This window comes from Manis javanica, chromosome 4, assembly GCF_040802235.1.
Source record: "Manis javanica isolate MJ-LG chromosome 4, MJ_LKY, whole genome shotgun sequence".
Classification (NCBI taxonomy): Eukaryota; Metazoa; Chordata; class Mammalia; order Pholidota; family Manidae; genus Manis; species Manis javanica.
In genome coordinates this window covers 180,341,600-180,368,928 of record NC_133159.1, presented here as the reverse complement: position 1 = coordinate 180,368,928, position 27,329 = coordinate 180,341,600, and the positions used below count along the sequence as shown (strand labels likewise).

General features: G+C 54.0%; 1 protein-coding gene across 6 annotated transcripts; it reads right to left on the bottom strand.

The window, feature by feature from the left end:
* Positions 1–2,636: 2,636 nt before the first annotated feature.
* Positions 2,637–24,259, bottom strand: C1QTNF1 (C1q and TNF related 1). 6 transcript variants are annotated; one of them, XM_017643312.3, is made up of 4 exons: positions 24,123–24,259; positions 7,311–7,476; positions 5,452–5,591; positions 2,637–4,841 (listed from the first exon to the last, which is right to left on the bottom strand). In XM_017643312.3, the coding sequence occupies exons 1-4, from the start codon at positions 24,238–24,240 to the stop codon at positions 4,291–4,293; spliced, it is 975 nt and encodes a 324-aa protein (XP_017498801.3). In that variant the 5' UTR covers positions 24,241–24,259; the 3' UTR covers positions 2,637–4,290. The 6 variants fall into 6 exon arrangements, with proteins under 6 accessions (XP_017498801.3, XP_036853252.2, XP_036853253.2 ...); XM_036997357.2 differs by lacking the exon at positions 24,123–24,259 and adding an exon at positions 20,655–20,978; XM_036997358.2 differs by lacking the exon at positions 24,123–24,259 and adding an exon at positions 20,655–20,978 and having other exon boundaries at positions 7,311–7,473.
* Between the last annotated feature and the right edge of the window lie 3,070 nt (positions 24,260–27,329).

Sequence of the window (27,329 nt, the reverse complement as noted above, 5' to 3'; positions counted from 1 at the left end):
CATCTACAAGTTTTTGTGTAGACATGTTTTCATTCCGTTTGGGTATATACCTAGAAGTTGAATTGCTGGGTCATCTGTAGCTCTGTTTAACATTTTGAGAAAGTAGCAGACGATTTGCAAAGCAGCTACACCATTTTGCATTCCTGCCAGCAGTGTATAAAGGCTCCCGTTGCCCTACATCCTTGCCAACGCCTGTCATTTTGATTGCAGCCATCCTACTGGGTGTGAAGTTTTATCTCATTGTTTTGTGTTTCCCTGGTGGGTAATGATGTTGAGCATCTTTTCATGTGCTTATTGGCCATTTGTATGTCTTCTTTGGAGAAATGTTTATTAAGATCCTTTACCCATTTTTAGTTGGATTATGTGTCTTTTTATTATTGAGCTGTAAGAGTTCTTTATATATTCTAGACCCAAGTTCCTTATCAGATATATGACTTCCAAATAATTTCCTCCCATTCTGTGTCATCTTTTCACTTCCTTAATAATGTCCTATGAAGCACAGGATTTTAAATTTCGGTGATGTCCCATTCATTTACTTTGGTGCTTTTACTTTGGGTGTTGTATGTAGGAAACTACTTACTTGTGCTTTTGGTGTCATATCTAAGAAACTATTGCCTAATACAAGGTAATTATGATCTACACCTAGGCTTTTTTCTAAGAATTGTGTGGTGGTTTTAGCTCTTATATTTAGGTCTTTGATCCATCTTGGGTTAATTTTTGCATATGGTGTGAGGTAGGGGTTCAACTGCTCTTTTGCAGGTGAAGGCATCTTATTTTATTATTTTCTGGAACCTTCTATTTTTTCATGATCTGGGCAAGAAGGTCTCATTTTATTCCAATTATGATGGCCCAATAAAACCAGCTTGCCATCATACCATTGTGTTCCCATAACAAGCCCTGCAGAAAATCATCCTTGAACAAACACACCCGCACACTATAACCCTCTTCACTGCTCCCACCCCTGGCTGCGTAGACTCCTAAAAATCCTAAATAAGTCATTTTCTTTGGCTGGGTTATCAACCACTTCTAAGTCCTTTTGCTAAAACACTAATACTAGTATTGTAACTGAGTTTATCAGGTTTTTTCCAGGAATGGCTAGCCAGTTCCCTACTAGCTGGGATCAGGACACTGGGAAGGAGACTATGCAAAGTAAATTACCTGTTTGGGTGAGGGCAGGGGCGGTCAGATGGAGCAAACAACTAGGTGTCAAGCTTGCAATTGAGCAGGTTGGCATCTATGTCACACTGCAGATAACATCCTGGAAAAACGGTCTGGAAGGCAAGTACCAATCTTATTTGTCATTATGCCCCCAGTGCCTAGCACATGGGCGACCGACCACAAAGCAGTAGCAAAGTGAATATTTGGAAAATGAATGAGCAAAGAAGGAATGTTAGCAGGAAGGAAGTAAAAGACTAGGCACGGGAGGGACTGGGTATGGCAGCGCTCAAAGAGTGAGGGGCATCAAAGGGGGCACTGGGTGGGCTCTGAAGTAAACAATGCCTCTTCTGCCATGTTGGCTTGGCCAGTAGTGGGTACCCGATAAAGCTGGCTCATTCTTCCCATGCACCCTGGGGAAATATCCTCAGCCCCTGCTCGCAGCTTCATGGAAGGCCCACCCTCTGCTGAGTGGCCTCAGCTCTGTGGTGGCTGAAGGCCTGCTCTTCGTGCCCCAGAGAGCAAGATTTCAGCACTTGCCTCCTCCCCAGGCCCAGCACAGCTGCACAGGCTCACCCCAGAAGCAGGCAAAGGGCACCATCTGTTTGCCAGCTGCTGGCACCAGAGGGTGCAGGGCAGCTTCTGCACTGCCTGCTGGCAGCCGGATAAGGGCCCTGGACGCTCACCCACTTGGCAGGCAATGGAGAGAAGAGGAAACAGCTGCTCTTCACAGCTCAGGACAAAAGGGGACCATTGGCAGGTGTCCTCATGCTCCCAGGTTGCTGTAGTGGGTTGAAGTGTGTCTCCCCCAACCCAAAACATGGCGTGTCCAAGTCCCTCGACACCTCATTTGGAAATAAGGTCTTTGCTTTTTTAGTTAAGGAAGGATGTTGAGGGGAGATCATTCTGGATTTAGGGTGGACCTTAACTCTGATGACTGGTGTCCTTAAGAGAAAAGGGAGAGGGAGATCTAAGGGACACAGGAAAGAAGGCCATGTGACATGAAGATAAGCAGAGATTAGAGGGCACAGACCATGGAGCACCTGGGGCCACCAGAACCCGGAAGAAGCCATGAAGGGTCTTCCCTACAGGCTTGGGCAGAGAGGCCCTGCCCCCGCCTTGCTTTCAGATCTGAAGCCTCCAGAGCTGTGAGAGAATGAGTTTCTGTTGTTTGAAGCATCACGCCTGTGGTAGTTGGTTCCAGCAGCCCCCCAAAATAAATGCAGTCGTCCGAGCCCTGCCTCCTCCCTGCCACTCACAGACTCCTCCAAGCACAGGGTGTCCAACGGGGCTGCGTCTGGCCGAGCCCATGACGTGCATCCCAGCAAGGCAGTTCAGGGCCCAGCATGCGCCCCTTGGGTACAGCGCTCCCAGGCACCAAGCTGCGGGCTCCCAGGCCTTCAACAGGCAGTAGGAGGGGGTTGGGGATGGGGGCAGTGGAAAAGAGAAGGATTCAGTTCAGTCACCAAACTGACAAGGCCTTCATGCTGAAACACACAATTCCAAGTTTAATGTTTTCTCAAAGAGCATTGGGACAGCACAGAATAGGAGGCGGGCACCCTGCCCACCAGCACGCCTACAGAAACAGTTTTTAAAGTCTGACCAGCAGAGGGCCTTCAGAGGGAGGGATGTGTGGACCCTAGACCCCATGGCCAGTCCAGGGAGGACGGAGGGATCAGTTAAGACCAAGAGTCACCAGGCAGTGGAAAGGAGGCTCCCGAGGGGCCTGCAGGGTCCCTATAAGTGATAGGAGAGTGACCCCAGCCCTGAGCATTGATGTAGAGGGGTGGGGAAGGGCTGCCAGGCCAAAGTCAGCCACAGGCCAGAGCACCAATTCCAGGCGGCAACCCCCTCTGGGCGTTCCCACAGCCCGTCTTGGCAAGGGGGTTCTGCCCCCAGAGGTCAGGACATGACTCCCTCCTAGTTTCAGGGACTGAGCCCCACAGGAGCTCCAGAGAGAGGCAGAAGGGGAGACCTCCAGCCCCTCCCAGCTCTCCCCTGCTCTGGGGCCCAGGGGAGGATGCTGGGTGGGGGTGGGAGGGTGGGAAGGGGTGGCCCTGAATGCCAAACCCTTTGGGAAATGGGATTCTAAGGAGCTTTTATAGAGAACATTATATAACCATGATGGCTGCCACCAAATCAAAGGCCCCAGTGCCCTGCGTGCTCACGTGTCTGAGAGGGAGAGGAAAAGCTAGTGCTGGGTGACAGGCGTGGAGGCCTGGCCCAGCGCCCAGGGTGGCGGGCGTGGGGAGCTGCCATGCCAGGACGTACGGCTTTGCCTTGGCCGCACTGAGCTGGCTCCTCACCAAAGCTTCTGCAGGGCCGCGGGCCCCCGAGGTGCCCAGCGCCTGTCAGGAGCCTGTGGGTTCTAGCAAGCAGGCATCTTCTCCCAGCCCAGGGCCAAGGCCAGGGACATGGCTATCCCTTTGAGGAGCTGACGTTGGCTTCCTTAGACCAAACCCCCTCACTACTGCAGATCAGCTGAAGCCCTGGGCCAGGCCACAGGGATGTCCACAGCACGTGGACGTCAGTCCAGCTGTCCCCCAAGAAGTTTCACACGTGACCTAAAAGAATGAAGGCAGACGGGGATTCCCAGGCCCCCACCCGGCCCCCCAACCCCCGTCGCCCCATGCACCCACTTCACATCTTCTCTTGGAGAAATCTTATGCAACCTCAAGTGAAGGGAGCCCTCCATCAGGAGCCAGTGCAGCCGACGGAGAGGCAAAAATAATAACGCCTTTCCTTCCCCACACGGTTCGCTTTCCTCCTTTCACATCCTTTAGAATTTGCCTAATTGTTTCCAGCCATGGGAGCAAGTTTACTCTGGCCGCCCTGCAGCATGGTGGTGCGCTGTGTAGGGTCACTTGAGGCTATGCACACAGAGGATGCTGGGGTCCCCAGCCGTCCTCAAAGCCCCCCCCCCAACCCCATGGCGAGGCCTGGAACCACACAGCCACTGTCGCGTCCTGCTCCCGTGAAGGGTGTTGTGTTGGATGCCAAAGCTGGAGAAGTGAGGACCGGGGAGACCAGGACCGGGGAGGGGCTGACAGGTCAGCCTGGTGCTGGCCCCTGGGGGTCCTGCGGCGGGTGGCGAACAGGCCAGCCTCCGGCAGTGCAGCAGGAGGCCGGCCGGCACTAAGGCTCGGTGGCGTGCTTGACCAGGTAGCCGCTGAAGGTGATGTAGGTGTCAAACTCATCGCTGAAGATGGCATTCTCCCGCTCGCCCTTGAAGAGGCGCACCCACACCTCGTCCTGGCCGCGCAGCTCCAGCATCAGGCTCTGGCTCTGCATGATGCTGCGGTCGCTCGCCTGCGCATACAGGATCACCGCCTCCTCCCCGTTCTTCATGATGTGCAGGTACGTCTCCTTCTGGTTCCAGGTGTGCACGTTGAGGCTGAAGAAGTAGATGCCAGGCACATAGCAGTAGAACCGGCCGGTGAACATGTTAAAGTGGCCATACAGGTTCACAAACTCCGTGTCAAAGATCACCGTCTGGTAGTAGTCGTTGCTGTGCAGGGGCTTCTTCCTGCCCACCGAGAAGGCCGCGTAGTGGTTCTTGCACCGGTCCCCGGGGGTCCCCATGGAGCCTTTCTGCCCCTTGGGCCCTGCATGGCCCCTGGCGCCCATGGAGCCTGTTTTGCCATATTTCCCTTGCAGGCCTCGGTCCCCTCGATCACCCTTCTCACCTGAAAGGGACAGGAAATCACGTGGCATCAAGCTGCAGCCCAACCTCATGGACTATTCTATTTTCATCTAGAGGCAATAATTTCCCCCCTCTGGAAAGTCCCAGCAAAGCATAGGGAACATGTGGGTTTGTCCAAAAGCAACAGGCGCTGTGGCCGGGCCCATGGCTGTTGGAGCAAATGAACTGCAGATGTCAGGCTGGCTGGGGCTTCCCGGTCAGATTGCAGGCTGTGCGAAGTTATCTGCTGCACAGGCCTGAGGCTTGCGGAAGGTATTTCAGAAAGCTGGCTGGGTGTGTGGACCCCAGAGGCTGGACCCCAGAGGCTTGCAGGGGGGATGCTGGGGGGAGGAGACCCCAAGCTGCCCTTGGGCTCCTCATGTGCTCTGGGTCCTGCCAGCCCTTTCCGATCTCTCCTCTTGGAAAGCCGCCAGAGACTCAAATGGAATTCCCCTTCCCCCACCTCTAGATGACAGGCTGTCTCTGCGGGGAGCCCCGAGGGAGCCGTTCTGCTCCCCCCTCCTCCGCCTGCTGACTCTGTCCTCACCCCGCATCAGGACAGAGCAGCCCCCACCCTGGGAAGGTCCTGTTTGCTCATCTCTGCAACAGCCGACCTTTCAGGATGGTGATGTTGATCTGCGGTGTGGGGACTGCCTGGTACACGGGGGTCTCGGGGTCACAGCAGCGAAAGCACCGGGAAGCAGGGGGCTCCTCGTCCTGCCTGGGGCTGTACTTTTCATGTCTCTCTTCAGCCCTAGGGGAACAGAGACACCACAGTAAAAGGCATGAGCTCTCGGAGCCAGGAACTCTTCTCTTCTGCAGCCAGAGGGTCTGGTCTCCCCTACCTGCCTCCTCTGTCACCTGGATGTGCAAGGCTGCGTGTTAACTCTCTTTCAATGCTCTTGGCGAATTCTGGGACCCTAAATGAAATTTCAGAAGGAGCCTCCTCCCCCGCTGCTAACAGCAGTAAAAGTAATGGAAACAATAACGAAAAAGCAACACTTTGATGCGAGACAGAGGCTGCTTGGGAGAAATCTGCACCTCTAGGAGGTTTTAGATGACGTGTGACAATGCTGGGACCAGTCAGCCCCTTCCTATATCCAGGGTTCTAGAAGATACTGTACTAAGCTGACTCATTTGTGAATGAGAGTGCCCGACTAGGTCCTTAGGAATCCTTTGTGCTGCAGCAGCTGGAGGCTCCACTCGAGGGACGGGCTCCTGGTGGGGGTGGACGGTGACAGCTCCATGCTGCCCCCTCTCCGCATCATGCGGCACCAGCTCCCAGGCTCTAGGGCTGTGCCAGGACCATCCTGGAGGTAGACAGTCCCTCGCCATGGGCCGGCTCCTTACCTGACTCCGCTCTGCTCTCAAACCCCATACAGTCCAGGACACGGATCTACACACCCTCAGTTCAGCCGCCCAGCGCCCCAGCTCCCAGCCGGACCCGGCCCCCATCTCTCGCCAGAAGTCTCCATCTACAGACCCAAGATGGCCCACAAATGGGATGTGCCCCACACTGACAGCCTGTCACTTCACTTGGGGCCCGCCCCTTTCCAAACCTCCCCCGAGGATCCACAGCCTCACCCTGGGGGCCTCTCCAGCCTCACCACTGTATTCCAAGGACTTCAGACCCTGAGGAGCACCCCCCCAACGCACCCCAGCTACGCACACACCGAAGTACCTCCAGAACCGGGCCCACAGCCTCCTCAGCTCTGCAGGACCAGTGCCATGGTGGCTGCCCTCTGGTCATCACCTCCATGCCTGCGCACCCTGTCTTGGCCTCCCCCCAGTGTTCTTCCCAGGACTCCGTGAAGTCTAAGCTCTCCATGACTCCTTGGTAGGGTCAAGCTCAGGAGAGACCTTCCCCACCAGGCCCATCTCCCCTCCCGCCCTCCACCCTCCGGCACCAGCTCCTAATGCCCCAAGCCCACCAGCCCTCACACAGATGCCAGCGCGGGACGCCTTCGCACACACTGTCTTGGTGGCCAGTGCGGCCTTCCCCTCCTGCACCTGGGATGTTCTCCGGCATCCCTCAGACGCAGGCACACCTCTGCTTAGCCTTCTGTGGCCCCGCCCCCTTGTACACCCATACTGCACTGCGCTGGGCCATGCATGTCTGAGCCCCACAGCCTTGGGGCTCCTGGAGGCCAGGGACTGAGTCATATGTGTGTGTTCCCAGTGCCAGGCAGGTGGCTGGACCAATGGGCACCCAATCAAAGTCTGTTGAATGACAAGGAGGAGAAGGGCATTGCCATGGCCCACAGCCTAGGCAAGTCCATAGACTCTAAGACAGCCTGAAGCATGGGTCTCAGCCAGCTCAAGCTTAAAATAATGAGGACACAGCACCAGGCTGTCCCCTAGGAGTCTGGGACCTCTCATGGGATGAATGACAGCTTCATGAGTAATCCTAAGCCTTTTGTGTTTCCCCATAAAACAGGGGAGCTCCTGCATCCACACCATCCCAGCCCCTCACCTCTCAGTGTGGCCCAGTGGCGGCTCCTTGGTCCCCTCGGGCTCCTGCTGCTCCTTCTGGCCGCGAGGCTCACGGCCCAGTGCTGGGCCACAGGCGAAGGCCAGCAGCAGGCAGCATGCCAGCGCAAGTCCCAGTGCACGGGAGCCCATCTTCCCGCGGTGTCCTGCTGGGGAGGCACACAGGAGGGACGGCGTTGGAAACGGCTCCGCAGAGAAACAGCTGAGAAGCAGCCCAGGGTGCTCACCAGGCCACAGCAGTGGACGGAGGGGCACTTCAGCCTCGGCTCCTCTGGGGTGTCACCCACACACTCTCCACACCTGCACATACTCGTTCATGTAAATTCACACACCCTCACATGCAACATGCCCACACACTCACCTGCTCTCACACAGGCACACACTGCACAATCCTAACACTTGTGCTCACGCTCACACACTCATATACTTCAGTGCATATTCACACACATGCACATGCTCTCACTCACCTGTGCACATTCAACACACTCCCAGCCTCTCTCACACACTACCATGTGCACTCTAGACTCAGACTCAAATGCTGTCAGTGCATGTGTATGCACACTCACATACTCATGTGCATACACTCCCATTCACTCACCTATGCACATGCTCAGCACCCTTCCATGTGCTCCTGTGCACACTCACATACTCTCACACCCATCACATGTGCATGCACACTCACACTCACACACACACATACACACACACACACACTCCACCAGGCCTCCCCAGAAGGAGACCCCCCAGCCAGTGGCTCCTTGGATGATATTTTTCAGCCCTCTTAGGACAATGAGCAAACCGCCAAATGAAGCTGGGTGGTCCCTGTCCAGCGACTGCCCAATACTGCACTGTGATGCCCTCATCACAGGGGAGTGTGGGTGGGCCGGCAGGTGGCACTCTGGCCGTGGGGATGCACCAGCGAGCATCCTCCCTGCTGTAACTTAGGGAGGGGGGCCCAGCCTCAGAGGGTGGTCATTGTTTGTGGAGGCCAGCCCATCTCTGACCCTTGGTGCTCTCCGTCAAAGCACCGGACAGGACCCTCCTCGCCCAGTGTTGAGAACAGCCCCTCTGGAAAGACATGCCCACCAGTGCTCCCAGTGGGCCCATCAGAGGCCAGTGCTTAGGCTTAGAACAGGCAAAACAGCACTGCTCTCATGGTCAGGATCACACCCCCAGCTGACCAGGCAGGCTTTCCAGGGTCGGGTCAGTCGGGGGCACTCCCACCGGCTCTGGCGGACTGGGAAACCTCCCACCGTGCCAGGGCATCAACAGTCAGCCCTAACCTATCTTTGTTTACCAAGACATACCACTCAACACTCCAAGGATCTCGAGGGCACCTAGTTTGTCCCTTCCAGCTGTGTGAGAACCTCAACCCATGGAACAAGAGCCACCCACCCCCACGGCCAAGTTAGGAGTGGGACCCAGTGGTCACTGAGAGGCGGAACTCCAAAGGTCCTACGTCTGATTTCTCTCTAAGTCCTCTTTTATGCTTCAGGAAGATAGAAATAGCGAGACGGATTTCTTCTTTGACGGATGAATGCTCCCTCAGGGTCGGGGAAGCTGTGGACGCCTGTCAAACGCCCCTTTGCTCAGCGGCCCTGTAGCTGGCCGGGCACGACCCGCCCCACTAGGCAGACGCTGGGGCTTGGTCCCTTCCCCTGCGTGTCAGCCGGCCTCGCGTTACGGCCTTGAAGAGCAAGTGCTCCAACAGCCCTCCCTGCCAGAGCCCCCCCACCAAGTGAACATGGGGGAGGCAGAGAGCCAGAGCTGGGACCAGACAGAAAAGGCAGGGACCCAAGGCTCTCCTGGTGAACCCCCAGACCTGTGGCTCCTCCCAGGACTCCCCTCCTTCCCTGTCACAACTCTACCAGGTCTTCAGCATGACCCCCCTTCCACAGCCGTGGATTTGCTGGGCACCCCCACCTGCAAGTGGTCTACCAACCCTCCCTCCCTCCCGAACATCAGGGCCCAGACACCTGCCCTATGGCCAAGAGACAGCTAGGACCTGCCCCCGACTCAAAATCTCTACTCCCTCCCCCTACTTGCCAAAGAAAGTGTGTATGCATATGTGTACATTTATAAAATGAATATTAAAATACCCTCTCCATCCATTATTTCTCCTTTACAGGCTACACACAACCCTCCCTAGCCTGCCCCAGCGTTCAGTTGCATTGCACAGCATTCCTCGTCTCATATTCCAACCTGCTTCTCACACTTTAATGTGCACCCACATCACCTGGGAAATCTTGTTAAAATGCAGACGCTGATTCCGCAGGTCTTGGGCAGGGCCTTGGGAGTCTGCATTCTAGACAAGCCTCCAGGCGCAGCCAGTGCTGCTGGGCTGGGACTGCACTTCAAGTGCCAGGTTCCAGCCACACCCCCAAACTCCTGGCATCTGTCCATCTGCACATCCTTCTTCCCCTGCCACGAGTTCCCTTTCTCCTTCTCTCTTTTACTGAAAACCAGGCCAACACGACCAACTGCCCCAGGCATTGTGCTGGGCACCCATGCATCATCGGAGTTAGTCCTTATAACCTTGTAAGTTAGCGTTAGGTCTGAGCACATTCCTCATTAACAACTGGACTCCCTCACAGGCCTCAGATGGCCCTAAGGAGACACTGTTCGTTCATTATTATGCCAAATTTACAAAAGAGGAGAAAGAGACAACAAGAAGTTCATTAACCTAAGACCACCCAATCTTTAAGCAGAGGGGGCTGAACTGACCTCAGCAGGCTGCCCTCTGACCCCATCAGAATCTTACCTGGACTCCAACTGCCTCACATTTCCTCCCGAAGCCTTCCCAGACCAACTGGCAAATCTCTCCCTCCAGTTTTTGAATGTTGTTTTCTTATTATCTCATTCTGCAGAGTTTTGCTTGGCTTGTAAGATTCTGCATGGAAGACCGTGACCTCCTCCGAGCCTGGGGCGTCACCTCGTTCATCTTGGACCTGCCAAATATCCTGCAGCACCCTGAACTTGACTGCTACTCAGCAAGTATTCGTCAGATTGAATTCTCTGAATGCGTTTCCCTATTTCTGTATTTCCTCTGTTTTTCCTTTGGTGCCTTAGTAATTATTCATTTGTTTTCTTTTTAAATGCCAAGCTTGCCTCACTTGCAGGAAAAGAGGTTTTCCTTTCTTCTCACATTTTTTCTTTTTTTCTGAACCCAAAGTAGTATGTATTCACTTTGGAAAAGTTGTAAAGTAACGAAAGGATGTGAAAAGCTCCCTTGGATTGCTTTGTTCCCATAGTCTCCCACCCTGGGCACTATGGCAGCTGAGGCTGGGTCAGCCTGTGCTGGGGGCTGTCCTGTGCACCGCAGGAAGTTCAGCTGCATCCGGGACTCCACCCACTAGATGCCAGTAGCACCCCCTCACCCCCACTGTGACAGCTGAAACTGTCTCCTGACTGCCCGACAGGACCCCTGGGAGACAAAAATCCCCCCCAGTTGAGATCGGTGCTCTAACCCCCAAAGGAAGCACCATTTCACATGTTGACTGTTTCTTTCTAGCCTAGAAAAGGGGTTTTTCTGTACCTGGATCAGAAGAGATGGGGACCAGGATGCCGCCGGCCTAGGGGTGATGAAATCAGCAGGGGTGGAAGCCCGTGACGGCCCAGCCAAGAGCCGGGGCGCCAGGCTGATGGTGGGAGGGCAGCGGAGGCTGGTGGTCAAGAACCTCCTCTTTGGAGCCAAAGCAAACCAGAGTGAAATCAGCCCTTCTTCAAAAATATCTTCAGAACCACTTTAACCAGCCTCACAGCAAAGGCAGCATCATGACATTATAATCATTTTAGTCACTTTCGGGTAATAACAGTATTGCCCAACATCTAACCAAACTTGACTCCAGATCACTTTTAGTGATTTCCAGTGAAGTGAAGTCACCGCAAAGAGGGTGAGGTTTGTCCCCTGTAAGGTAACAAAAGGACATGCTGCTCCCGGCGAAGGCCAGTGATGTGACCCTCATGAGTCTGGACCACGTGGTCCAATATCCAGGCTGCCTTGCGGTCAAGGCATCTGAGGTCAATCCCAGCATGACTCAGGTTCTCGACTTGCCCTTCTCAAACCCTGTGAAGAAACTCATTTGCCAAATCTCATGGCAATTCCACAAACATTTTTTATTCTCCCACCCATGGCCCAAAGACCTGAAGCTCTTCAGCTCCCCCTCCAGCAACCTTCCCCATCTTCCTCCAACTTTACGGTCCAGGCAGGAAGGATTCCCCTTCCCGGGAGGTGGGACCTGGAGGCGGGCAGGAAGTCTGACAATACTTCCGTGTTGATAATTTTTACCCCTTCTCAGACCTTGCATAGACCTAAGCAAATCCTTAAGGAGGCAATATTCATACACACACTCAAGTCACCCACCTCCACGTGGTCATACCTGTAAACTCTCAGAGCTCGGGCACCACATGTGTGCATTTTATCTCGATGCCACACCCAGACCAGCGCCATTTGACAAGGCATTTTGTAAACACAGTTTTCCATCTCCCTTAATCCTCATCGGGAGGCCAGCTGTCCTGAGCGGAGAGAAGCTTGGCATCTCCCTGGATTGGAAGGAGCTTAGAAGAAAAGTCCTACTGCTCATGTGGGTGGAAAGCTCTTAGCAGAAAAGCTCACACAGGCATGGCTACTGAAGCCCATGCTTTACACAGCGTTGTGTAAGTCTTGGGAGAAAGAGATTCAACCATAAATTAAGTGTACCCCCTTACCGCAACAAGATTACAGTGCAGTGATGAAGACAGACACGCACCCGATTACAGCTCACGACCGAATGGCCAAAGTTGAATGAAAATGGTAAATGGGTAACATTCTAGACCTGTTCTGTCCAGTGCGATGGCCACTCATCATGCGGCTATGTCATTTCAAATGAATTAAAGTTAAACGAAATTCAAAATTCAGTTCCTCAGTCTGAAGTTCCAAGCCCTGAATGCTCCAGTTCCAGGCTCGCGGTGGCTGTGCGTGGCTGAGAGCCGCCGTACTGGACAGCACGGCACCGAGTGTTTCCGCCACCGGACGGCTCTGCGCTGCAAAGTCAGTGTGGGAGGAAGGAGCTGTGGACACCCGGCGGGCCAGGTCCCTGGGAGTCATTCAGATGCCTTCCTCTCTTACAGCTGCCCCCTTGAATCAGTCACCAAGCCTCCTCAATACCTGAAGTCTCTTCCCCTCTCTACCGTTTGCCTGTATCTGACGCTTCCCAGGAGCTCTGGCAATGTCTCAGACGTTGATCCGCCCAAGACAAATATCTTTGTCTGGCTTTTCTAGGGCCTGGACACCACCCCAAAATTGTACACGCTTCTCCTGAGGCAGCGTGGTGTATACAATAGGACTTTCTCCTGCAACTAATGTCCTTTAGGTCAGGAATGCAATTCAGCTCAGCACCCGGTCACTCATTTCAAGCATCCCTCAACCAGTGCCGCCCTCCATGTGGCTGCTTCTGCCACCGCCCCTTCCTCAGCATCCCCTCTACCAGGAAGGAAACCCTGGCTGCCTCTCTCTGCTTTGACATCTGGAAGACTTGGCCTGCTGAGAAGCCCAGAGCTCTCAGGTTGCTGCACGAGGCCTCCCGGATTCAGATCCTGGTGCGCCCAGAAAGGAGAAAATGCCACAGTGTCCCTCTGGCCCTGATGACCAGCAGGATTTTCTAACAGGGGGCATCTGCTTTCCTCCCCAGAAGCCATTCATCACACTAAATTTCCTCTTACCAAAGTCCTCTGGCAATGTGCAGGAGGGAGGCGGAGTGCCTTCCAGCTGATAAATGACGTTCATTCACCAATTCCAGAAGCCCGCTTACTACCTAATTTTCCTTCTACAATGGGGCAGCCCAGCTGGTCTAGGGCCCTCCCTGATCCCCCAGCCCCCATAAGGAAAGTGGTGGGGGGGGATGGGGGTCCTTATTAAAGGAACTGCTGTCAGCAGGAGGTGAACGGTGCCTTTCCCAACAATAGGGGCATCCTGGTGCCCATCTCACGCATTGAATCTCCCTCTTCCCCTTTCCAAGAAGCTGCTCTTGGCTTAGAGGAAGTTTGCTCTTTAAGGAATGGGGGTTCACTTGGTTACCTCCAGAGCCCATGGCCAGGGATGGGGTCTTCCAGAGCCGCTTGCTGGTTAATAATCAAGAGCTTCTCTGTTCTTCCATGGAGTGAGCTCTGACTTGGAAGAAAACAGTGAAGCAGAGAGGCCCCATCCTAAAACAGTTCCGCCATCCTGAAACATCTCCACCCACTGCTGGGCAACTCAGCCAGGAAAGGCTCACCTGGCACAGAGAGTGGGCACGCTCTCAGTTTCTGCCCTGGCCCTGCAAACAGGGAGACACATGGGCTGCAGGCGTCGAACCTTCGGGGGCACCTGGCCAGCCCAGCCTCCACAGCCATGATTCCACCCCAGTGTGAACAAAGCTCTCCTTGACTGGGGCACTGTCCTGAGATCACCTCCCAGCTGGGAGGCGTCGGGCAGCAGGCTTGGCTCTGCCTTGAGAACCCTGAAGAACGAAAAGCCCCTGACAGTCCTGCTACCATGAGCTGCTCTGCAGGTGGCCTGGCCCACAGCCAACCCCCCACAGCAGTGACACCCTTAAGGGCTAGCTGTTCCCAATACAGAGAAGGAAAGAATCTAGGGATTCCATGGCCTGCCACCCCAACACCAGCATGGCCCCCATACCCCCCCCATTTACAAGCATCAGTAATGTCTTGGTTTTCTGGGGCCTGGACATCACCCAATATCTTCCAGCATCTCTTCTGGAAGCTTGGCATAAAATAGAGCTTTGTCTCACACCTAAAAGCTTCTAGGTCAAGAATATCACTTAGCTCAGCACCCAATCTCTCTTCCTGCTGCCTGGTCCAACCCTGGATGCTCAGCGAATATCACCAATGTCCCTCATGACACCCCACCCTTGCTGCCCCCACCTGCCAATAATGACCACCCACCCCTTCTTCCCCAGCCCCAGCCACCCTGTCCCCCAGGGTTCACCCTTCATGACCTCCCCTTGGAGACAGGCGCTTTCCAGGCTGCATCTTGGCAGTCAGCCCCTCTCACCCAAATGCTGTCTGCATGTCATTTTCTACACAGTGGATTCGACTGACAGCTCCCTAGCTCCCTGACCCTCATCCCCACCCAGGTGGGCTGCCCAGTTCTAGGCCTGTGCCCTCCAAAACAGTGGCCAGTTGCCCAGGGGGCTAGTTCAATTAGTTAAAATGTTTAAAAATGAAAAATTCCATTCTCAGTCACACAAGCACATTTCCAGGCGCTGCCCTCAAGCCAAGCACAACAGGGAGATGTTTCTTTCAGCCCAGGCACATCTTCTGAACACCTCTTCTCTTCTTCCTTCTGCTGCGCGGCCCTTAAGCCCCAGTGAGCTCGCTGTCTTCTCCGAGCCCCCACCCAACGTGCTTCTCCCCCTCAGCTCACAGCTCGGTGAAAGTCGGTGCTGTTCACACCGCAGTCCCAGGCCAGACGTCTGGGACCCACGCAGCCTCCGGCATCTCGGGCTCCCATCACATCCGACCGTCACCGACCCTCCTGACTGTCTCCTGTCCCCTCTGCCCCTTGCTTCTGTGACCACTTCTTTCTCAGCTAGCCCCTCTGCCTCTCTATCAGAACTGCAAGTTTGAATTCCACCCTTGGCTTAAAAGGCTTCCCATGAAAGTAAAGAAAATGTTTAAACCCTGAACGTCACCATCTGGCTCCCGCCTTGCCCCTGGCACCCACCCCCATGCAGGTGCCTTCCCCCCGGCATCTGGAGCCACTTGCAGTCCCCAGCACAAGTCACACGCTCTGTCCTCTGCTTGCCCCCGCTTCCCCCACTGCTGCGTGGGCTGGATGTGCCCTTCAGAGCCAGGCCTGAAGCTATCTCCCCCAGGAGGGTTCCTCCCCAGCGTCAGTACAGACTGCCTAGCAGGTTGGCTTCCCTGTCTGGCCCCCTCACAGACTGGGAGCGCCTCACATCTGTGTCCAGCACCTGGTGTCTGACTTCCAGCGTTGGCTGAACTGCACACTCACTTTTCAGCCATTTCCAAGGAGCACAGACCCCATCCAATGAAGCCTCCAGGATCCCACACTTTTTGCTGTGGTCTCAAGCCAGGGTGTTCAAATCTTTCTCTAACTCAGGATGGAGGTGCTTTTGGGAGAGAGCAGGGAAAGTCAGAGGGTGGCCCAGGGCTCACTAGTGTCCTTGGGACGCTGCCTCCTGCTGTGGCCACTGGTTGTCTCACCCTTCATGCTCCCATCTGCCCTCAGAAAATCTACTATTTCAAAGAGGCTCAGAACCCACTACCTCCAGGAAGAAAGGTGACAAACCACCTGACCAAGAAATGCACTCTCTGTTCAGAGGCATTCAAATAAGTACATAAATAAGGCTGGGCGGGGAGGGGCCACTTCCAGCAGCAGCTCCAATTAGTGACCTCTGTAAATAGATGAATGTTTACTGACATGGAAAGACATTCATAAAGTGGTGATGAGTGAAAATGCAGGTTGAAGATTCAATCCTTCAATTCATGTCCAGACACACACACACACACACTCTCAACTGCAGAGATCTGACGGCCACCCACCAGGCTGCAAACAACAATTATCTCTGGGTGATGAAAATACGATGTTCGTCATTTTCCTATGTTGCACATCCTCTGTTTTTTTCCCCTATAACAGTCACATACTTTTTCATATGAAGTACACATTATGTTCCATTTAGAAAGAATGACAAATAAGCCCCACCCCGGGGATTAAGGGAGCATTTTGTTTATTCCAGGGAGAATGATCGCACGCCAAAGAAAAGGAGAGCAGGGGAGATGTGGTGTCAGAGTGTGGCTCAAGTGGAATGGTGTAGAGTATAGATTGACCTCAGGCTGGAGTTCCACGTCACTTCACGAGTGTTCACTGAGTGTCTCCTGGGTGACAGGCAGGTGTCTGGAGACACCATGGCCCAGAAAGCAGAGCTCTTCCCTGGGACAGCAGCACCCCTGTGGGTGCCCACAGGCCATGGAAGGGCGCCTCACCTGGACCAGAATCAGGCCAGCTACAGAGAACATAGTTCCTGTGAGGGGCTTTGTTCTGTCTGGGACACGCCCCTCGCTGTGGCTCTTTCTTGCAACTGCAGGACGTGCCCAGGGCCACGAAACAGATGGAAAAGGAGCCGAGTCCTGAGCCCATCACCAGGAATTTTGTGCAGTGGCTGGGAGCAGCAGCCCTATCATGTAGCAGAGATTTCCAACAAAGCCTTGCTACCACTGGTTAAGCACCTATTATGTGCCAGCTCTGGGCATCGTGCTTTATGTGCACCACCAAGCTTGATCTCTACAATGCACCTCAATTTGTCAGATAAGTGAAGGAACCACTCATCCCAGGCCCCACAGCAGGGAGGTGCTAGGGGGCAGTGAGACCTGGGGGTGTCTCACAGCACAAGGCTTTCTACTTTCCCTTGAGGGGCCTCTGGAAAGATGCCCATAGGGCTCACCCTGCCAAGCCGTGGTGGGCGCCCACTGCCTGCTCACTCGAGTACAGCAGCAACCGCAGCCGTGGCTTGGACAGGAATGTCCCTGCCAGTGCCGGCCCGCGCAGCAAATCACTGGGCACTTTCTACTCTGGGTCCTGTGTAGGTACTGAGGGTTTGGTGAATACTGACTCCCCTGAAGCAACATGCTGAGACCTCCCTGGGGTCTGAAAACCTACCGCTGAGTTTGATTCCTTTGGTTTTAGGTACAAAACACCAGTAGACCTGAAAGCCCCCCAGCCCCTCCAAACGCACCCAGACCCATCCATCTCTCACCAGAGCCCACATTAGACAAAGAGAAAGGGCCCAAGTGTTTCTGATCACACCCCACCTCTCAAAGCCAGCCAAGAAACCTGCAGGGCAGAGTTGCAGGGCCCAGCCCAACCCAACTTCTGGCCTGCAGCCACCTGTGAATCCACCAGGGCTGGCAGCTGTCCGGGCAGGATCCTTCTCCCTCCCTGGCCCCCAGGGCTAGGGCGGCTGGAAACCAGATGTGCCCACTTGGACGACAACCGAGGAGAAGGGTTTGGGGATTCCTCAAACACAGCCTTACCCATGGCCAGCAGCAACATTTGACTCAGCTCAAGGCACCAAGAACTTGACTTCCCCAGGCCTGCCCCCTCCTCCATGGCCCACCACTCCCCTCCCAGTCTGCCCCTATTCCCGTCCTCCCATCCTGTCCTGCCTCCCTGCCCACATCTCATTTCAAGGAAAATTCCTACTGGAGCCAGGGAGACGGTCAGACACGGAGGCCCAGCCAGGCACACAGCCATCCTGACAGCCATCCTGGATGGGGCGGGATGCCCAGTGGGACTGTGCCAGCCGGTCCACAGCTTGGAGAAGGGGTTGACTCCAGGGTTCTCTGGGGCAGCCCAGTGACATCCTGGTGGGCAGAGGACAGCCTGCAGTGCCTCAGCGCACACCCTTCCCTCTTTGGGCCCCGTTCTGGAAAGCAAGCGTGGACAAGAATGACTGGCTTAATGGGAGCCACTCATGTCTCCCAATTCTCAGACATCAAGTTGCAACCTTGATGAGAACCTGGAGATAGAGAAGCCCCCAAAGGGCTCAAGAGCCCCGGCTCCTGCGCACACTGGTGAGCCCTTCCCCAAGAGGCAGGAAGATGAGGGTCAGAGGACACTGCCTGCAGGAGCAGGAGCTACAGTGCAGGGCTTGGGGAGCAGGGGAAGGGCCAGCGTGCTCCCCTCTGCATGTCTGTGGGGAAGTGCAGCTCTGGCCCTGCCAGGGTTAGGACCCAGGCCCAGACTCCCTGGCAGGGCTGTAAGAATCTGCATCCTGGGCCTCCTGGATCCAGCTTGCTGGGCTGTCCCAAGAGAGGGCAGAAGGAAGCACCTGGTACAAGCTTTGATGGTTCTTTTCCAAATTGTTCTCTAAGTGGGCAGACGATTCCTTGTGCTGTGTAAGGGGCCAGGGAGCTGCCCTGTCTCATGTGAGTTTTTAAAAAAGGCATATTTTAGCAGGTAAAAACAGGAAAAAAATAATAACCCTCAGCCCACGCCATAGTTAGGCCAAGATGAAGCACTCTGGGAGGCCATCACCTCTGGGCTCTCAGGGCAGGAAGAGTCAGCTGTTTCTGAAACATCCATTTCTCCAGCAGATGGGCAGGCAGCATAGCCTTAGGCAGTCAGCAGAGTGTGGGGATCATAACAGAACCTGGAACCTCTCAATTCTTCCTTTCCATTGGGAGCTGTCTCACCCCCCACCCCTCCCCAAGGGCCCTGCAGCCTCAGCCCCCACCCCCAGCTCCAGGAACTAGGACCCACACAAGGGGCTGGACCCTGAGGACAAAAGCACGATGCCAAGCCCTCCGTCCGGTTGCGGACACCCAGTAGCACAACTGTATCTACGAAATTCTTTTCATCTTTGTTTTGATGGGTGAAGTTCAATGCCAGAATATTTGGTTTATGAGTCATGCTAATTACAGCTGAGGGGGGGTGGCAGGGCAGAAGGCACCAGAGGAACAAGAGGAAGGAGAAAGAAGCATGTTCTGAAAAAGGTATGCTGTGCTGGTTGCCCTAAATAGGGAGGTTCTGTCCCGGGAATGAGGAAGCTGCCAGCACCCTTACCGGAGCCACGCTGGCTTTCCCAGCTCCCACCTGTGCGTGTTCCCCTTGCTGGCTCGATGCGCCTGCCCCCTGACAGGCAGTGGCATCCTCTGGCTGGATTCGAGCCCACCTAAGAACTCTTGCATGGGCTTTTCTCTGTCTCCTTAACCTGCTGTTCACCAGGGGCCCTTCTCTTAGTGCCCCAGGAGCCTCAAGATGGGAGCAGATGAGACGGAGCAAGAGAGGAGAGGGCAGAGGTCTCTGGGAAACAGGAAGCGGTCCTTCCCGCCCCAGGGCACTTTCTGTGTGGGCAGCTGCGAAGGGGAAATTTGGAAAGAGACGCGGAGGTTCCAGCCTCCATTCGGAGAGCTCTGCATCCCTGAGCAAGGCGCATCCCTTTCCAGGGCACAGAGATGCAGGCTGGGGTCCTGGGTCCTCCGGCCACTGCCTCCGGGCCGGTCGGGAGCCTCTCTGAGCTCTTCCGGGATGAGTGCCATTGACAGAATCATTGAGCATCAACATTTGCTCAGCGCCTGTCATGTGGGAAACCCACTACACACGCGCGCGCGCGCGCACCCACACACACACATCCATGGCTGCCATTACTGCTATTGCCGCAGGTGTTGTTGGGTCACCCCTAAGCTCCTCTCAGCAATCAGTCTGAGGGAGACTGGAGAAGCAGGGGAGGGAAGGATGACTCAGTCCTCGGCCCACATCTCACCTTCATCTCTCTTAGGCAGGGACACTGAGCAGGCCTCCCCCTGCAGCACACGCAACAGTCAAATGCATTTATCTGTGACCTTGCACATGGGGCTGACTGCGTGCTTTCCTGCACTATAAAAAGCAAAGGCGTAGCAGCCTCTGAGGACCTCACATCCTCCCCCAGGGACCTGGGACATAGCTATGGGTTGAGAAAACTCAGTTTCTCAGGACACTCCTCATTTTTAAAGCTCGGAAGGAGGAAGCTGCAAATGTGCCAGACTGCCCCCATTCTTAGAAACTAAGTGAGATAGAAGAAAAACAAGTCCCAGAGACAGTCGGCTTCCTCTCTCCCTTACCAGTGGATCAGGGGGGCCCAGGGGGCCCAGGGCACACAGGGAAGACCCAGGAGCTGCCCCCGCATCAGCCCGCACAAGGGGGCCGGGCTGACAGGACGTGGGCGCCCAGGACAGGTGGGGACCACACCTGAACCCATGGAGATGCCTAGAAAAGCTGGATGCTACGTGGTGGGTCAACACAGCTCAGCGACTTGGCCCCAAACCAGAGGCCACTCAGCAGTGCCACAGCGTGGGAGTGTCCCCAGAAAAGGGACATTATTTTTCCCTGTCCAGACCGGATCTCCTCAGGAACACCAAGGCCATTAAAGGCAGGAGTCAGTCAGCATTTCCTGTTCAGTGTGGGGTCCAAACTGGCCACCACCAAGGCTGGGCAAACCTGGCTCAAAGTGGTCCTGGCAATATTGGGGCGCGGGGACTTGGGTGCCGTTCCTTTTCCTTTCACGCCCAGAACAGTGTGCAGCAAGATCAACACTCTACAGAAAATGGGGAGGTGCCGCCGCTCGTCCCAACCCCTGTCTGTCACAGGGCACCCTGCTCCCTGGCCACAGGGGGACACCAGCTCAAGGCTCCCCACGGCACCCCCGCTTTGGGAGGAAGGGCAAGACCGCAGGGCACCCTCCCAGCACCTCCCTGTCTCTCGGCCCCTCCCACCGCGCGGCTCCGTGCCCGGCGGCCAGGCTGGGGCCACGACGCGGCGCGCGGGGCAGCGCGGGTCCGCGCCACCTACCTCCTGCCGCGGCCTCGCAGGCTCGCCCCGCGCCGCCTAGAGCATCTCCCGGCGGCGGACCCTCCTCCCGGCCAGGTCGGGGAGGCGCAGGCTTGGGCGAGGGAGAAGCGGGGAAGAAGTCCTCGGGAAGAGGGCGCGGAGCGGGCGGGGGGGCGGGCAGCAGGCGGCCCCCGCCTGCCCCTCGGCCTCCCGGGCTCCGAGGTCTGTTCGGCCAGAAGCGGAAACGCGGTTTCTCAAAAGTAAAGGAAGAGACGAAGAGAGCGGGACAGCCGCGCAAAGAGCAAACCCAGCCAGATGTGAGCGGCCGCGGAGCCGCGAACGCTCCCAGCGCATTTTATCCAAACAGCAGCCGCCAGGGATTAACTGTGTGTGTGCCCGGCGGGCAGCGCAAAGCCAGTTCGCGGCCCGGCCGGCCTGGGGGGGCCGCTGAGAGGTGTGGGGGCGACTAGAGGCCCAGCACAGGGCGGGTCAGGACCCCCCTGCTGGGTGGCAGGGAGGTGGGCCCCAAGGAGCTCAGGGAGCGCCAGTGGCCAGCTCCACAGCATCAAGTCCCCAACGGGGGCGACTTGAGACACACCTCCCGTCAGTGGCTCCACCTAGGGTCCAGGGAGCACAGACAGGTTTGGGGGAATCTGTGAACCTCCTAAAGCAGAATGCAAAATTGTGTGTGGGTTCGTCTGTGCATTGTCAGGCGGTGGTGGTTACTACTTTAATCATATTCTGATCAGAATCAGTAAGGGGGGGAGGGCGCAGATGGTCCAGAGGACAGTGTGAGCCAGGGGTGGGGCCAGGAGGGACTTGCGCATTTCTCAGTCTCTATCAGGCCTCTCATTCCTGATGTGAGAAACGGACACTTTCTCCATATTATATAAAACTTCTTTCTAAACAAGTAATTGGCCCCACTTCTCATCCTGGTAGCTGCCATGGACTTCTCTGGAGATGCCCCTGGCCAGGCTGGTCTCCATCACCAAACTCTGCGTCAGACTGGATAGTCCTGAAATCTTCTCATACCCCGAGAAGGGGAAGAATCTGGCCAGAGAAACAAAACTCTGCCGTGATAACAGCTTTTGCTTTTTTGCCTCTTTCTGAAGCACCCAGCGAGCTTGGATGTTGTTACCTACGCTGTTCTGCCATCAGAGCCTCCCAGGGCCTCTCTCACTGGGTCTGGGCAGGAGACACAGAAATGGGAATGCTGGTTTGGGATGCTTGGGGTATTCTAACTTGCCTTGGAAATCCCCCTCTGACTCTGCCCCTCACCAGTCTGCCTGGAAGGCTGAGAAATCAAAAGGGCAGATCGGGGGGTCTGTGCCTGACACCCATCCGGTACCCCAAGCTAGAGCCAGCTGAGAACAATGGAAATGGAAGAGGGAGGGTTCTGAGTGGTGGAGCCAGTGGGTACCCAGTGGCCACTCCACAGAGACCCCTGGCAGCCAGCCTCCTCCTGGGGGGGCATGGTAGACATGATTCCGGTCCCAAGTGGCCCAGAGAACTTCTGGGTCACTATGGCAAGATCAAGTAAACATGTCTCCACTGGAGATGGGGTTTCGGTCAGCTGTAGAAGACTCGGGAATTGCTTGTGATCTCTGGAATGTGTCTGAAGCTTCGCAAAACTTACATCCCTGGTTACTTATCAACACAGGAAAACCCGGAGATAAGCTCATCATTCCTGTGCAAAACATGAGGAAGTTTCCCCGCCAACAACCCAGCACACTGACTGACCTTCCCCTAGTTTCTCTGTCCTCAAATAGCCTTCACAGTGAGCATATCAGGGGGGACCACAGTAAGAGACACAGAAGAGGCACGCAGGCTCCATCTGCATGCCTCTGCGGGACCTTGGTCTAGGATGTCGGGAAATTCAGGTCTTTCTCGGAAGTCCTGTGAACCAGGAACTCCCTGTGTGCAATGGGAAAGCTCCCCATTGCCCAGCCTCAGAGACGCAGCCGTGGGGAAGCCCTGGACCCACACCGGAAGTCAGTGCAGGTGAAGTTGGCGTGCAGCTTGAAAGAGAAACAAATATAGAGATGGAAGACTTGTTCCCTCTCTTTACCCCATCCAAGATGGCTTTGGTGTTGAAGAGCTAAAGACACTTACTTTTAATATAATTCCAAGACATGAACTCGAAGGCCCAGTATAGAGCAGGGCTCTAGAAATACAGTCAGATGTCTCTTCTGGTGGCTGCTGGCTCATTCCAGTAGGAGGCTTTGAGTCCTCAGCCTGGAATGCTGCCCAACCGCAGTGAACCTTATAGTTCACTTATATCTGAAGCAGAGATAGGACCACAGTCTCTTATCTGGAACCCATGAGGCCAGATGAGTTCAGAGGAAGATGCAAATTCCGTTCTGAGCAAGTCCACCCAGCACCCCTTGGACACTTCCATATTCTGCACAGGGATAATCGAAAGCCATTCATAGTCTCACAGCAGCTCCAGTCACATTGTTCTGTCAAACTTGTTGGTGCCAAATTTAGGGGGAGACTAAGTTTTATATTTTGAGGATCCAGGGTAAAGGATTTTGAACTTGTAATTCTTACATGGTTGATAAAACTGTTGATAGAACAGATGCAAAGTGCTACAATATTCATTGTAATTATCACTATTATAAGTATAATCTTCCTTCCTTGCCCTTGGGGTGAGCCCTCACATCTCCCAAGGAATTAGAATATGATTACTCATTTTCCTCATTTCCAGAAATCTTGGGGGAGCTTGGGAGGGGGATGTTGATATTCAATGTGGCAACAAGAGCCTGGCATTTCCCAGGATTCTCATGTGAGACAGAGACTCTGAGGCGTGGGAATTTCCAAAGGACAGAGTGGAGATCTGAGTACATCTTGGGTAGTGCCATCAAGGCCTAACTCCAGCCAACAGGCAAGTGGACACTCACAAAGCCAGGCTCTGGAAGAAAGCATGTCAGCCTTTGATAAAAAAGATAACATATGTCACCCAAGCACAGACCTGGCCAGGTCCCTCAGGCCCTTTGTCATTTACTTCATTACTGCTTTAAAAAATCTAAGTAGAAAGGTAGACATTTGACAAGCCAGGACTGGTCTTGCAAACTGCTCCGTTCTCTTCCATTAAGGCCACAGCGCCCCCAAGCAACCAGGACACAAAGTTCCCAGTTCAGCAACCACCTTCCTGTCAGGCCTTCCCGGCCAGCACTAGGACAAGAATCATGGCAAAATGACATTAACAAATCAGAACCGAGAGCCAGAAGCAGCCTGGGGGGATTTCATCAGCCCTGTGATGGGTCAGAGGCCAGGGCTAACCAGAATGATGAGCACCCCCACCCCAAGGCCTCTCCTTCAGGCTCCCAAATGAGCTGTAGGTCACACCCTTCCAGGAATTCCCTAGGAGCTCACAGTTTCTTCATAGGGATGTCTAGGCCAAACTCCTAAAGGCTTCCTGAACATTCTCAAGGGGTTCCGCATCCTTAGACAAGGGCAGTTCATGGGATGTAAAGCCCAGACACTCACAGGGGTGAAGGTCAGGTGGTGGTGGTGGGGGGCATTCCCTGGAATCCTTGCCCATGAGGTGGCACATTCTATGTCTTCCCTGGTTTGGCAATTCCTTCTCTCTCTCCGGGCATGTCATTGCTGCTCAGAGTCTGTCTTCTCATGGTTGGAAATAACCTGGTGACCTTGGTTAAAGTCTGTAAGATGCTCAGTTCCAGATAAGCACAGCCTGTCATTTGGAGTGCTGTGATTTTTCCCACTGCGGTCCTGATGTTCCGCCTCTCCCAGCTATTTTGGGCCGGGCAGCCCAGTCTTCCCACTAGGGCAAAGAGTGATATTTCAGACTTCTGAATTCCATTCCAAAGGGTAGCGACAGGCAGGCCCAGATGTCGTTGTCCACTGCCAGGGGGTGGGGGCGGGAGAGTCTCCGTGGAGCTTTGGAGAAGGAGCTGAGATGGAAACTTGGCAGCCAGACCCAGACTCCCTGGCCACTGGCTGCAGCCTGGGTGGAGGTACCGGGGTTCTGGAAGGCTCAGGGCAGGTGGGGACCAGCTGCAAGGACAGAGCAGGCTAATCTGCTGCTTTATGGTCTTCACACCTGGGGGGAGACTCCTGTCTAAGGCAGACAAGCCTTTCCGTGGATGGCTCCTGGGGACTCTTGGTGTAGATGGACAGTCAGGGGTAAGGAACTACATTTACAATCTTAGTTCTGCCATTCATGTGCTTTCCGACTCCAGTCATGCAATTTAATGCCCCATGCCTCAGTTTCTCCAACTCTGAACATCCATGCCCCTATTTTGGGAACTTCCCGGGACCTTCAGTTACACAGAGATAGGCATACATAGCTGGCACGGTTCAGCAATATTTTTCTCGATAAATGAAATGGGGAGCCCCCTGGTGGACTGTCCAATCTAAGCACATGAGTGAGTACATGAGTAAACAAACGAATGAATGATTAAAGTGAAAATGTTTTAATCTTTGATGCGTAGCCACAGAGACAAAAGGAAAGAATTTCCAGAATCATCTGTGAAGTCTCCAGTGGTACAAAGAAGACACAGAGAATGAAAACTGAAGGGAGACCTAGTTGTACTTAACCATAAAAAGAGCAATTTTATGGCACAGCCTCTGCAGAAGGCAGCGTCTGTTCACTAGGGGATGTAAACACTCTTTGACTTAGTGGTCTTCCTTCCAGGAATTTATCCTACAGATATACTTCCAGTTGTGCTCAAATAAGTAAGTTCATGGTTATGCCCTGAAGCTTTGTTATTATGTAAAAAGATCCTAGATATCCTAAAGGGACTTCATTAGGAACCTGGCAAAATAAATTACAGTCCCTCCACATAGTGGAGTATCACACAGCTCTTCAGAGAATGAAGCAGCTCTCTATATAATGTTATGGAACAAGCTATACTGTGAAGTGGAAATTACAAACCTTATTGGAAAACATTAAAGAAGCCCTAAGTAAATCAAAAGGCAAACCATGTTCTTGGGTAGAAGATTCAATATCGTAAAAAGTTCAACTGTCTTCCAATTAATCTACAGATTCAAAACAATTCCATTCAAAATCCCAAAAGGTTGGAATGAGGGGGGGGAGGAAGGAATTATCATAGGCTTGTCATAAAAAGGCAATAATAAGGACAGTGGTATTGGAGCAGAGGTGAAAAATTGCATCAGTACAACATAACAGAAAGCCCCCAAACAGACCCACGTGTAAGTGGAAACTTGATCTATGAGAAAGCTGGCTCTGCATGCACACCAGCGTGGAAAGGGTGGAGTATTTCCTGAAAGCAGAACCGAGATGTTGGAGCATCCACAGAAGAAGAAACATAAATGGCCAAAAAATATAAGAAAGATACACAATCTCTCAGTAATCAGCCATTGAGAAGACATTTAATGCTATCAGATTGGCAGAATGAATATACCTGATAATACCTGTGGAGCAACGGGATCCCTCATCCATTACCTCCAGTTTTATTTCATCTTTGTAAAATTTATAATAGGCATACATATTGTTTAGGGATGTATACCTATTTGCTAAAATTATAAAACAAAGCACAAGCATGATTAATACATTTAAGATAGTGGCTGCCCCTTGCGGCGAGAGGGGGTTGGGAATAGGGAAAACCTAGAGAGCTTTCAAGATAACAGGACAGATGTTTTATTTCTTAAGCTGGGAGACATATAGAGATATAGATATGTAGTAAATAACAGATTTGAATAATTTAAAATAACAATAGTAATATATAGTATATAGTTAGGACTCAGTTTAGCCTAATGGGAAACGTCAATGAATTCAAGAAGGGTTTATCCCCCCCACTCCCGTACCCAAATGCAGAACCGCGAGTTTAGCACATTTGCATTTGGTTTTTAACAAGGTCATTTAACATATGTGTTTATGATTTGTTTGTGTCATAAAATATCTGTAAGAACAACCACAAGACACTAGTAATAGTTGATTGCCTCTGGGCAGAGAATGCAGAACAGGGGTGGGAAGGATAGTTAATTTTCACTGCTCACCATTTATATAATTTGAATTTTCCCTTTGTGCATGTTACTTAAAGGAAGGCTCCAGAGAGAGAGACCCCAGAGGCTCGCACGCAGTCAAAGGCTGAAGGTGCAGACCCCGAGGCACTGAGGCACTCTCCAAGCTTTGGACTCCGCTACTACCAGGCTTTTCCCAGGATTTCTAAAAAGGGCAAAATTGCAGGGCTTCGGGGAGGGGCAGCGATGCCTTTAACGCTTTCTATTAAAATAGCTTGGGGGCTGGCGAGGGGCCTGGAGGACCGAGATGAATCCGAGCCCTAACTTCGTGGGGGATTCTCCACTGCAAGTCAGCGACCACCTGCCCCCAGCACCGGCTCCCGCCCAGGACTCCCCAGCCTGTAGACCTGAGCCCTCTTTGCAAACTGAGCAGCTGGAATGTTTTCCAGTGTCCCGATTAGAAGAGCCCAGGAAAGGGGCTCTGGGAATGGGGGTCGCAGAAAAGGGTCCGCGCGTCTCCTCCCACGGAAGACCACGGGCGGCCAGGACCAGGCAAGGGGACCGGTGATCTCAGCTGGAGAAACGGGGACCCGCTCGGGAGGCCTGCAAGCCCGCGCCCATTTCCGCCCGGCTGGTGTTCGGGAGGGCGCGGGGGCAGGGCCTGTGCGGCTCGCCGCGCGCCCGACTGCGCAGCTGCAGCCTGTCCCCGCCCCGCTCGACGAGCCGCAGAAACTACAACTTCCGGCT

Excerpts from the sequence above, each read along its gene's own strand:
- C1QTNF1 (XM_017643312.3), bottom strand. The coding sequence starts at position 24,240 with ATGACATGCCCGGAGAGAGAGAAGGAATTGCCAAACCAGGGAAGACAT. Across the intron at positions 7,477-24,122 it reads ACCACCTGACCTTCACCCCT|CAGGACACCGCGGGAAGATG; the intron begins GTGAGTGTCTGG and ends GTGCCTCCCCAG. Across the intron at positions 4,842-5,451 it reads CAACATCACCATCCTGAAAG|GTGAGAAGGGTGATCGAGGG; the intron begins GTCGGCTGTTGC and ends TGTCCCTTTCAG.